Raw genomic sequence first — 13,166 nt, 5'->3', positions numbered from 1 at the left:
TCGTTTATTCTCTTCATCCTCTGTGTTAGGGATCTTTGGCCAATCTTCCCATTTATCAGATGGCGCTGTCCAAGCCTCTTTGTTAAATCAGACACACTGGCGACGTGGATAGCGAGAGGGAGACCCTCTCCCGCCCTGATTGTATCAGTAACTTCCATCTCTAGCTCGTCTCGTCGATGGCGCTGTGAAGTTTGGCGAAAAAACATTCTCAAATTAGTACCCATCTGGGATACCTTGGCCCAGGTATCGTCGCTCAAAAGATTCTCATAAGGAGAGAGGAGGAGGAGGAGGAGGAGGAGGAGGAGGAGGAAGATGGGGGAGAGGGTCTAGGAGGGGAGGGCTCTTCTCAAGCCCATTTGACGCCACTCTAAATTCGATTAACTGCGAGGGGGGATGGGAAGTATAGCTCTATTTAACCCACAATATCGAGGAGCCGAGGTAAGACGAGCGTCGGTAGTAGCGTGAGTCTTGTGTCACCGAAGGAGATAATGATCCTTACGAGACGTAAGGGGCTTCCCCTGTCTACATTTTATCAGTTTTCATGATTACAGTCACATTGCTTCCACTCACTCGACTGTAGCAGCATGTCTGTAGCTCGGAGTGTTCAGGCAATTGCTCTTAAATTATTTGGGAAATGAACCACTTCGTTCATTTAGCAGGAAATGCGTTGAAATTGCTGGGAGACAGAAGGGAGGAAGGTTATAGATTATATTGGGAAGACTCCTAAATTACCTGTTAACTTCTACAACATTTCTGGACCACCTTTTTTTTTTCCTGTGTCTAGATGTTAAATAACAGGATTCAGTACCTGTGAAGGAAATGACCTAGCGGTATGCTAAGAAGGGACTCCCTTTACCTGTCCAGCAATGCTGGAAGGGGCGCAGTGCTGTATGTGTGTGAGTTAAACACAGTTCTTCAGATGTGTAGAATGAGGACAGTCCTTTAGGTGCAAAGACAGAAGAAGGTTTTTCATTTCTTGGGGTTAAGGTCAGTCTTTCAGCTGAAGACAAGTGCTTCATTTCTGAAGGCTGAAGGTATGCAAGCTGAAGACTTCGCTTCATTCATGAAGGTTGAACAAAAATTCAATTAGTCAATATTCACGTGCATAGTAAATTGTGCTTTCAGTCGTGTACGTTAAAAACTAGTCTTCATGTATGCAAAATGATGGCTTTGTTATTGATACATATTGAGTCTGTATCTACATTTTCCTATCATCGTCTTTCGTTTCTGCGTGTCCCACTTCACATTTCCTTTACTATGCTGTCTCCATCTGCATTTATCAAGAATTTAAGATACCATTACTGTCCTCCAGGATGTCCTCCCATGTCCTGTTCTTCAGCAGAGAACTTCGCCATAGACCATCAGGTCCTCTGTTATCTGTCCATCCCATGTACTATCCTCCAGCAGATAACCTGGTAGTGTATCAGTAGGTCCTTGCGTTGTCTGGCTCTCTTACATTCTACCAAGTCCTCCTCTCCTTTGAAGCACTGAGTCTCCATTTCCCAATTCATCCTACACATGGCCACGTCGTACTCCAAACCCTCGATTTTCCCCTTTTTCACTCCTAAAGTTGCCTCCCATCAGCTTGTCAGAAGGCATCGGTCAGGCATTCAGTCGAAGAACCAAAACATCGACAAGAATAAAGAAAAAAAAAATCTCGGTCCGTTGGTTTCAATGCCCGAGGTAGAACGGGAAAGGAAACAGAAGAAGAAGAAGAGAGGAGTGGTTGATGGGCAGGGAGGGGTAAGAGGAGGATAGGAAAGTGGGAAGAGGTGGAGGAAGTGGATGATATACGAGGAAGACAAGTATCAGGCCGGGAAGGTTGGTTCTAAGGACAATGTTGCGTTGATCTATAGCTCGTTTGACCTTTCACTTGGGTGAGGAGGTCGTGCTGGTATTTCACGGGTAATTCCCAAACCTGCTTGTTAGTTCCGTTATTATCCTCTTGCATAACCACAGCGGATGGGAGAAGATGGCGAAGGGGCCACAGAGTGGACTTGGTATCAGCTCGGTTTGTGAGACTTGAGTGACCGGGAGCCGACGTTACCCGCTGAGACTGGCATTATCCACGTCTTGAGTGACCAAGGGCGCCCATACACTGAGTGACCAGCGAGATCCATACCCACACAGAGAGTGAAGGACAACCTTACAGTCAGTGTTACCTGCAGCCGTCGATACTTTTGTGTCGGGTGGTATTCGACCCCTAAGGGAGGACCGGCAACCCTCGTTCCTTGAGTGACCAGAGAAGCGTTTCACCATTAATGACCAGCTGCACCTCAGAGCTTGAGTCATGAGTCACACGATGTCCTCACACTCCAAGGAACTGGTCTGTCCTGCACCAGACTAAACTTCAGACTCTAAACTGCGTACTAGCCCAGCCTACAATCGCACGGTTGATGGTATAACGCCTGTGTTGTAATCCGTTTATGCATATTCATAAAACAATTTCAGAAATAATGTCATTATAGTCATACATATCTGTACATATAGATATAGACTTGTATATCTATACACATATACGTATACACAAACACACACAAGTAGCACTGGTTCCCACTCCTAAGTCGACCATGATGTTGGGTCGTTTGTCCTAGGGACCTCTGGGTAACTGCTGATCCCAGAGAGATAAGAAACTATTTCTGACCATATTCTGTATCAATGGTCCGGGTAATACTTCCGTAAGCTGGTGGAAACTTGTGAATTGGTGAGAACTGGTGAACTGCTTCTATAATTCTGATGCTCCAAAGTACGTCTGCTGGAGTTGGAAATACCTCATAAACCACCATGATATACCAGCGCTGTATCTGTGCGCGGTAGATTTGCATATACACAAAGCAACATGCCATCACAGCATTCAAAATCAACATATGCTTTGAAGGCCATGATAAATATACTTTTTTGAGAGTAACTATAGACCCATGAAGGCCCTTCTGTCGAAGCCAGTGAGGCGTAAGGACAAGAAACGAGCGGTACCCGTGACTAGGGTTCATAAATCATCAATCCATCAACAACCTTGGCTGTACGACCGTAAATATCATCTCCCTTCTGACCAAACAACCTCACCTGGGTCGTGTTTACCAGGGTGATTAAGCTGTTTCAAACCACTGCTAATCCAGGAACCACAGTGTTTCAGTGGGGTAATCACGTCTAGGACAGTTAGAGTCGTTAGAGGTTCGTAATTACTTTATTGGTGTTGTGATTATTTTACCCAAGCGTTAATAGAATACAATTATGTCGTAGTAATAGTTAGTGGAATGTTGATTGCTTGCGAACAACGGGAGGTCCCCAAAATAGAAGTAATTATTCCATGAAATAGAGTGGACGAGTATTAGATCACTACTTTACGGGGCATTAAAGTCTCCCCCGCGAGAGGCTCCTCCTGTATTATGACGTGTGGCCGACTAGGACGGAGGTCTAGGCTTTGTTATAGTGAAGGATCGGTTGGCCACCGAGTACCTGGGTTGGGGCAGTCTGTTGTGTTGTGCTCCCTCCTGCTCCCAACAGTCTTCTTGATAGTCTGACAAGGGAAGAAAAATGTCTTTGAAATCATTCCAGTAAGAATAGAACTTACATTTCCGAGGAAACGCAAGGTTTTTCATCTAATTCCTCTAAGATAATGTCATTGCAAAGGAGTCTATGTTAAGTTGGAGAAAAATGTATTTTTGTATTAATTCCATATTATGGTCGAGTTCTTGATTTACGTTCATTTACCACAAGAATCTGGATTTACAATTTCATGAATGACGTTTTCTTTAATTGCCGCACTGTGTCGTTGTTTGTCACTGAGAGGCTGGTTTCTCTGACCAGCTTGGTTTCTTTGGTCTTTTCGTGGTTTTCTAAAATCTTTAGAAACTGGTTTCAGAGTCTAACGCCTCTGAGTCTGCTTTGATATTTGTGTCATCGACAATTTCATCGATCATTTTGTGGGATATTTACCGTTTTCTAATTCTGATTCATGCTTTGGTTTCATTTGATCATCTCATTGATTGGTGTTTATTATTTCATTATTTGTGCATACCTGAGCCAATCAGGAATTAGCTGCTTTACGCCATTGATTGGTTACTTTTATTAAGGCTTCTCACTGATGGCTTATATTGAGCTATTCAGAGTTGAGTTTCCTTCACGCTTTCAATGGTGGATTTCTATGAACCATTCAGTGATCGGTCTCTTTGAGCTATTCAAATGAGGGTTTCTTTGAGCTGTTCAGAATTTGGTTTTCTTGATATGTACAGGGGTGGGGTACTTTGAACTGTGAAGGGGTGAGTTTCTTTGAGCTGTGCAGGGATGAGGTTCTCTAAGATGTGCAGGAGTGGGTTTCTTTGAGCAGTGCAGGGGGCGGGGTACTCTGAGCTGTGTAGGGGGTGAGTGATTCTGAGCTGTGCAGGGGGTGGGTCTCCCTGAGCTGTGCAGGGGGTGGGTCTCCCTGAGCTGTGCAGGGGGTGGGTCTCCCTGAGCTGTGCAGGGGGTGGATCTCCCTGAGCGAACGTTCAGTGGTGGAGTTTCCTATGGTCATGTCCCCCCAGATCCGGGGCCCATCGGAGACAACTTGAGGAGTGACGCCTCCACAATACACCGGAGAATATGATGGAGACGACTGACCCTCAGTCGATGGACGTCCTCAACTCTCTGTACTTCGTCCACTTCATCGACTCTTCAGCTTGAGGAAAAGATGTACCGACAGTCGTGTGTGCTGTGGACATTTTGCATTCCTCTTCCACGACGTTTCTCTAGAGCTGTCGCAACTTGCTACGAGGCAATGTTAAAGTTCACACGGATGTTTGTATCAGGGTTAGACTTAAAGTCGAGGCGGATTTGATGGTGGCTGCGACCCAACCCGTCATACGATGCTTTTCAAGAGTTGCTGGGAGGGGATTAGTGGCCGATAGGTCAGGAGCCGATACCGTTTTTTATTCGGGATTTTTTTTTTAAACCCTTTGTGGCTGAGTGTTGAATCAGTCCCCGTCCCTCCTAACCCACACCCGCCCGGTAACCTTAACCTATCTCAGCGTTTTAATGTCTTTCCCTTGACTGAAACTCCGGTTTTGTGAGAGCGTTATCTGAAATTGTGCACCGAAGTGTGTGTGTGTGTGTGTGTGTGTGTGTGTGTGTGTGTGTGTGTGTAGATAGAAACACAGATATGGCTGATCCTTGAAGCGAGGGGGAGGGAGGTCGTGGTTGATGCTAACATTAGCATATAACTGTGATGAGGTGACTAGTCTTTCCACGAGGGGGGGCTGGTGTGCGTCCCTGGGATCGAGAATAGATTCTGGGTGAGGTGAAGACAGTGTCAGCTTTTGGAACGGGTTGTGAAACGTCATACAGACAGGATGTTGGCGGATGTTGGTGGAACGGGATGTTGGCGGATGTTGGTGGAACGGGATGTTGGCGGATGTTGGTGGAACGGGATGTTGGTGGATGTTGGAGGGACGGGATGTTGGTGGATGTTGGAGGGACGGGATGTTGGTAGATGTTAGAGGGACGGGATGTTGGTAGATGTTGGAGGGACGGGATGTTGGTGGATGTTGGAGGGACGGGATGTTGGTGGATGTTGGAGGGACGGGATGTTGGTGGATGTTGGAGGGACGGGATGTTGGTGGATGTTGGAGGGACGGGATGTTGGTGGATGTTGGAGGGACGGGATGTTGGTGGATGTTGGAGGGACGGGATGTTGGTAGATGTTGGAGGGACGGGATGTTGGTGGATGTTGGAGGGACGGGATGTTGGTAGATGTTGGAGGGACGGGATGTTGGTGGATGTTGGAGGGACGGGATGTTGGTGGATGTTGGAGGGACGGGATGTTGGTGGATGTTGGAGGGACGGGATGTTGGTGGATGTTGGAGGGACGGGATGTTGGTAGATGTTGGAGGGACGGGATGTTGGTGGATGTTGGAGGGACGGGATGTTGGTGGATGTTGGAGGGACGGGATGTTGGTAGATGTTGGAGGGACAGGAAGTTGGTGGCGTGCTGTGGACGTCACTGGCCTCAACCACCTGCCTGGGGTTGACGGTTCGGATGACCTGCTGGTGGTCGTGGAGGCTCGCGTGCCTGGCCACCCAGCCCTCAGCGTCCAGTTTCACACCAGATGCTCGACATTCCCGCCAGGTGGACGGGAGGAGGGAGGGCTTGCCCCATACACCTCTGTGCAGAGTGTAAGATACCTCCGTCAGGAGAGCATCTGCTGGAATATGACACGCTCAGCATATGTCCCCCGCGGTCGCTGTCGCCATCAACAAAATATCTTCCCCATCTTTTATGGACAAAATAATTGATTGTGGCTATCACCACAGACCACCTGGAGGTGTTTACCTACCCATTCATTCACGAAATTATCGTCGTTGCTTCTGAATAATTCAGTTATTTCAGGAATAATGAACTGTAAACAATGCAGGACGAGGCACCGAGAGGCCCCCCATACTAACCAGGATTATGTTTACCAAATGGCGTCCTAGCTTCGTCTCTTCGATGTATATCAACTGTTATATTTTTCTCTTGTGTCTCCCCTGATGTGATTATTACACGAAAGTGCACTTGGGAACTTTTCGTGTTTCATTTTCCCCGTTCTTACCCCCACAGGTGTCGTCCATTCGTGAGGACTTCAATGACCTACTGACGGCGTTGCCAGAAGGAACCGTAGCGGGAATCCCTGCGTCTCCAGCGTCCCAGGGAACCAAGGTGGGTGCATCCTACTACCATCCTGCGGTAGGATTGTAAGATCCCGTAATACAGTTTAGGATATATCATGATTCATTGCTGAAAGATCGCTAATATATATTCAACTTAGTTTCCTAGTGTTCCTGTTTTAGACTATGACCAATTTTATGGTAATTCATTCGTCTATTCTAATTTTGTGTAATCAAAAGGTCTTAGGATAGCTAGACGAGTATTGTGTTCAGTTACATTGCCACTCGTGAGGTGTGTCATTACGTGAATGGAAAACTCGCTTGATAAATGTCTTCTGAGCAGACTCAGGGAGGGAGGCCAGTGTTCTAGGTCACTGTGACGTCAAAGGGGCCTCCAGTGACCTTGGTAAGGGAGGTACTGTGTCACGGGGTCACCCAGGCTACACCTAAGTTCTCTGTTACTAAGATGTGACACTTTGAGGTCGCTCGTTTACAGTGTTGATCACTCATGTCTGCTACGTGTATATTTGGTCTGTCGGTCGTTGGCACAGGAACACCATTGCTTCTCACCAACAGACGCAGGAACACCTCCACTCCTCCCAAGATATGTTCCTCGCTATGTAGTCTCTCGTTAGACGACCTACCGGAAGCCGTAATGAGTGCAATTATGTCGTTAAATTATTACATTCTTACAACACCTTCAGCTGGTCACGCCACATAAAGAAGAACAATTGTAACTTGTATCAGACATCTGCCTTGCGACTCTCGCTTTGTTAGCGTTTGTACTTTTCTTGTAGAATCGAATTCACTTCTGACGAATTGTTTTTGAAGTTAAGTATTTATAATACAAGTTGATATACGGCTGGGTGTGAATACAGGATATGATGTGACGTCCCACCTTCCTGTTTATATCACACAAACAAAATCAAGCAACAGTATTCACAAAAACGAGACATTATTAAATCATTTATTCACGGCAGCTCCCACGCCTCGACATGATGACCTAGTGTATGACGCCGTTATCTATATATATACTGACATGATATACGAGTATCTATTTGTATAGATGCGTATAGTACAGTAGGTCTATATAAAAAGGTTCTCAACCCTATACCATTATCGGGTCCATGGTCACGTCTCTAACTTGCCGGATAAAAAGGCGTCTATGTGTTTGCTTGTGTGTCTCTCTGTTTACGTGTGTGTGTGTCAGAGTCTCTCTGTCTGTGCAGAAGACTCATTGATGCCTCAGGTCTCTGGAGTGTTTACGGCAACCTGCTTGACAGTGCGCTACGTGCGACGTGTTCATATCCAGCGATATCAACGAGACGCGTCAGTCGACCCACCTCACTAGATGACCCCAAGCGCCACCTGCGAGGAGCCAGAGCCGTCCTATCAGATTGTCTCAGCACCTGCCTGCCTGCAGGCCCGTGCCACGGCCAAGGTCATACAGCCCACGGAGACTGAAGGAGGAGGATTCGTCTGCTTCCACTCCCACCCTCCCTAACCTCTCTCTCTCTCTCTCTCTCTCTACCCTGGTCACGACACTTGCCTGGGGTTGCCGGTCGTGTGTGGACACTGTGTAACTCCTCGTAATAGAGGATGAAATAGAATTCTAAAGAAAAACAGAAGTGATAGTTCAGATGGATCAATACCTAGGGCACGATGACGCCCAGTGCTACATGTGCAAACTAGGGTAGTACATGTTGTACATCTTCTATCTCTTGTGCTCTTCTTTGCTCTCTCTCTCTCTCTCTCTCTCTCTCTCTCTCTCTCTCTCTCTCTCTCTCTCTCTCTCTCTCTCTCTCTCTCTCTCTCTCTCTCTCTCTCTCTCCGGCTGGTGAGCGACGACGTGTCGTGTGTGCTGGGCTGCATGTCGACGCGATGAAGAGGTACAGTTAGTGGTGACGGTGGCTGGTTGTGGGGAGACGATGCATGATTCAGCAGCCGCCTCACACCTCCAGCCTGGAGGAACCAACGAGTGTCCAGCCAGACGACAGAACCTGTCACTCCCACGAGTGCCTAGAGATGTTGGTGATGTCGTCCTCACGAGCTAATAAACATCCTTTATCTCGAAGGTCAGAGTCTTCGACCACAGATGTTATGTATCGTCGAGAGGGATGATAATAGATCATCATCATAATGAGGTAAAGAGACTGCATCATAATCAGGATGATAATAGATCATCATCATGATCAGGTAAACAGACTGTATCATAATCAGGATGATAATAGATCATCATAATGAGGTAAACAGACTGTATCATAATCAGGATGATAATAGATCATCATCATAATGAGGTAAACAGATTGCATCATAACTATCATCATCTACGAGGACGTCAGAGAAACAGTCATGTACCATCTGCGTCGCAGGACCCATAGTCGTGAGGTCCCACTGAGGGCACGAGAGAGAGGGACAATTACTGGGCGAGAGGCAGGTCCCGCCCGTGCCACAGCTCGCACCTGCCACTGAAGAATGACGCCCCGCCTGGGGCGTCCACGGAGGCCGCCCAGTCTCCACCAGGACAACTGGGTGACTGGGAGCATGTGTAGGGGAGGGGTGTTGCCATTTGTATACCTGGGACTTAAGGGCACACGACAGAACTGACCAGGGGAACACGTAAGGCTGTGGTACTGAGGAGTAGAGAAGATGACGGCTGGAGTGCATGATTCGTGAAGATAATTGACCAGCAGTTGGTGTTACGGTTCATAGAATAGATGAGCCAGATATAACGAATATTGTTGGAGGTTCGGATGTTATGTTTGGGGATAATAAGACGCTGATGGGGGAAACAGAACCTGAAAGTTCAGGGCATCACTAGGAAATTTAGAAAAGGTAAGAACTTGAACTTAGAGCTAACTGAAGCAAGACAGTATGCACCTGTAAAGTTAAATACGGAGTCTGAGGCAAGACTAGATAGAGTGGAGCTGGGAGGTTTCAAAATATCATAACATTTAAGGAGTGTGTTCAGTTAAGATGGAAAAAAAAATCCTGAAATGTCGTGGAGATATTGAAAAGGTCAGAAGGTAACTAGATCTCAGGTGAAAGTCGTGGGAAGTAAAATTGTGAGTGATCAGGTTCCGATGAACCTTTTCAAAGGAATACATCAGTCCAGTGTATGGAGATAAAGCTGACTATGCAGTGAGGAGGTCGGGAGAGATAAAGAAAATGGTGATGGATTGTGTACAATTATAGCAAAACTTTTCAGGTATAAATACAGTCGTTCCTTTAGACTTCCGCCTCCTCCATATGCATGGCGGTGATCATTAGCGATATCAATCCTCGTTCATCTGTCATTAGGCTGGGCTTGTGCGAAGTGCAGGGAAGTGAAAAGTCGGGTTAGTTACACGTTGACAAATGTTATATGTGAATTGGAGAGTGTGTGTGTGTGTGTGAGTTTATAGACTGAATGACAGTAAATGATATGAGAGGATGAATAATGGAAAAAGAGAGATGAAGTAGATGTTTATGAGAGAGGTGAAGGGGAGGTAAAGAACAACAAGACAGAAAGTGAGTAAGGATGAATTAAACAAAGATTGAGGGGGAAGGGAGCGTGGTGTTGGCATGCAGGTGCAAGTAAGGTTATACAAGGACGTGTACGCGTGGCGCCCACATACTCTACCTAGACTAACTGGTTGGCTGATGGAAACCAGCGCTTGCACTTAGGGAGCATATCTTTAGGGCTTAGATTATGTGGTGACGTATATATATGCTGATGTACGTGTGGCATACCCTCAGTATATATAGCTCTGCAGAACTGTATTGGTACTTGATGTCAAACATGGACAAGAAGAAAAGGTTGTCCCTCGTATCATTTTAATCACTAAGTCAATACTTTTTGCTTTGTCGTTAGTTAGCTGTTAACAGAAGCGTCAATCCCACAGAAGGACGCGGCAGGAGGCGGTGCAGAAGACGTGGCATTAGTCGTGGCTAGGGCCTCCCAGGCACGTCAGGTACAGCGGATCTCCGCCGTGGAACAACGTGCCGAGAAGCTGGATTTCGCCCTCACTCGTGTGCAGAAGAAGGTGAGTGACTATGTGAACGAGGAGGATCCCCGAGACCCAGCCAGCTGCACAGACGAGACGTTTAGTTTGGGTCTCGTCGTCTCTGTCGTTCCTCGGTAGAAGAACGAGACGACACGTTTCTATCTAAAGCTTTTGTACACATCTGCCGTTGGTGGCGACCGTTGTTAATTCAATTATCATAACAGATTTCTGTGTCTCAATTACTTTTACTGAATTTCTGTAATGTCATTTATCTTAGTTTCTTCTTATATATTTCATTTGATCACTGTGAAACTAGAATACAAGTATAGCATTATCTTTAAGTACATTTCGACACCACAAATACGAGATTCTAGTCCTTATCATCCCCTCACATTGTCTAATCATATTTTTCGTGAGGAATTTCTTCATTTTCCTCGTTTACTTAATCAAGCTTGTCTTTCCTGCAGGTGTCGTCATTGTCGTCTGGCTCAGTGAATGATGAACGACTGGCAGAAGTGGCTGAGGCGGAACGACAACTTGAGACTAAAGTTGAAGCCGCAACGACAGGTGTTGGTGAGGTGAGGTCGTCCTCAGTGCAGCTCATGGCCGCCTTGGAGGCGCTAGAGGCCAGGATGGAGAAAGAGGTGGCGGAGGTGAAGCAGGAGGTGGCCAAGTTGGAGTTCACAGTGGCCGAGTCGGTGGCTGAGCGACAGAGTGGCCAGGACGACGCTCGAGTGGCCCACGACGATACCTCGGCCCTGAGGACGGACTTACAAGCTGTGTCACGACGACTCGACCAGCTCACCCTCAAGATTGCCACGCTGGAGGGTCGCAAGCTGGAGGACGAGGTGGCCGTCGCACAGTGTCACACCCAACACCTCACCCTCGACCTGAGACTCAGCGACACCCTAGCGCGTCTGCAGGAAGTGGAGGAACGTCTCCGCCGCTCCCGCTCCCGTGGTGGACACAACCACTACCTCCGTCCCTGGAAGGACGTCGCAGAGGAGGCGCAAGAAGGGAAGAAGCTCCGTCGCAACCGCTCCCCGAGTGGCTAGTGCCAGGGAGTGAGGCCAATGGTGGATCACCCGGGGGCTCTGTGCCATCACACACTGACTCTCAGTGCCTCACTGCACTTAGCCTTCATCTACTGAACTATACTTCAAGATGAGGGAATACTCCACTCAGAATCACACACCTACTTTCCCACGTACCTCCCATCCTCACCCCTACTCTTTTACCCTTTCTTCTTCCCTTTTTCTTCTGACTCAAAAAAATGCACAATACTCTCTTTCATATCCGCCACTCGTGCCCCACTTTCCAAGGGTCTCCCAACCCCTCCTCTTCTCCTCCTTCCCTTGCATAGCTTTGTTAAATCATCTTCCCTTGGCCATGTCCTTTCTAAAAGCCCCACCGCTTCCTCAACCTCTTCACCGTAGTGCCTGAACGAACGTTTTTGGTCATCAGTTCCTAGTCAGAGGAGAAAAATGGATGAAATATATAGAAATTTGAATTTAGTCGAGATATATGTAAAGATGTGCCTTTTCTATATTGATTACGTTTGAGTCCCCAGATTTTCTTGTTTCAAATTGGATTTCATTTGTCGTTAATCTTGGTACATGATCAGGTCATGTTTGTGTTTGTGTTTGTGTTTGTGGATTAATCTTATATCTTAAGCAACACCTTTGTGTTGCCTTTATGAACATTAGGGCTTTTAAATGTTGCTAGATAATATTTTACAAAGAGCTGAATTTGTGAAACGTTTGTCTGTCCATATGATAACTGATTTTCATTTTATTTTACATATGAAACAAATGTATTTGGGGAACTCTAAGCACAAATGTATATGAAATGTATATGATAGATTTAAGACAGTATTATATGCCAATTACATGCAAACTCTTGTAGTCATATGTCCAGTGTTTGATGTGTCATGTATGTGAGGGAAATGATTTTTGATCTCGAAAATTAAATCTATATATTAAAAGGACCACACTCAGGATGTGTAGATGTGGTTAGAATTTATATTGTATGATACTCCAGTTTCGTTTCTGTTGGATAAATGAAAACACGAGCCTGGGTAAAGATAGTTCATATACACTCACTTTTGAGACCATTCATGGACTTTCTTTTATCCCCTTCTTGTGAGCCCCACCAGTCTGCATGTGAGTGCATCCCTTGAGAGCGGCGTCTCCTGAGTGCATACCTTAGATCTAAGGGCGTCCCCTGAATGCAGTCATCTAGCAAGATAAACTGTTCCTCCCTGTGTTTCCTGTAAGTGTGTCTGTTCAACCCATGTTCCCTGAGTGCATGTTGACCATTTGGCGTGTCTTGAGTCCTCCTGAGTGTGGTCCTGAGTGCACTTCAGCTCAAGCGTGATCACTGGTGATCATGTAGCAGTAAGCTTCAAAAAAAAAACAAAAAATAAAACAAAAACGCTTCGGTTGCTGTACATAATGTACATATTCTCGTTTCTCTGTACAGAATATTTTTATATGTTGAATAAAATTGTCACAATGGTTGAAGTCTGAGATTTCTCTTATCCCTTAATATTTTATTAAG

At 46.3% G+C, this 13,166-nt stretch overlaps 1 protein-coding gene across 1 annotated transcript in view; it reads left to right on the top strand.

Moving 5' to 3' along the window:
• The window catches only part of LOC139747998 (uncharacterized), a 44,458-nt gene extending 31,329 nt beyond the window's left edge, over nucleotides 1-13,129 (top strand). Inside the window, exons 4-6 of the mRNA XM_071660544.1 lie at nucleotides 6,575-6,673; nucleotides 10,506-10,646; nucleotides 11,075-13,129. Of these exons, the coding sequence (XP_071516645.1) occupies nucleotides 6,575-6,673; nucleotides 10,506-10,646; nucleotides 11,075-11,662 (828 nt within the window). The 3' untranslated portion in view covers nucleotides 11,663-13,129. The remainder of the gene's footprint in view (nucleotides 1-6,574; nucleotides 6,674-10,505; nucleotides 10,647-11,074) is intronic.
• The last annotated feature ends 37 nt before the right edge of the window (nucleotides 13,130-13,166 follow it).

This window comes from Panulirus ornatus, chromosome 71 (genome assembly GCF_036320965.1).
Source record: "Panulirus ornatus isolate Po-2019 chromosome 71, ASM3632096v1, whole genome shotgun sequence".
NCBI lineage: Eukaryota > Metazoa > Arthropoda > Malacostraca > Decapoda > Palinuridae > Panulirus > Panulirus ornatus.
This window is presented reverse-complemented; position numbering and strand designations above follow the sequence as displayed.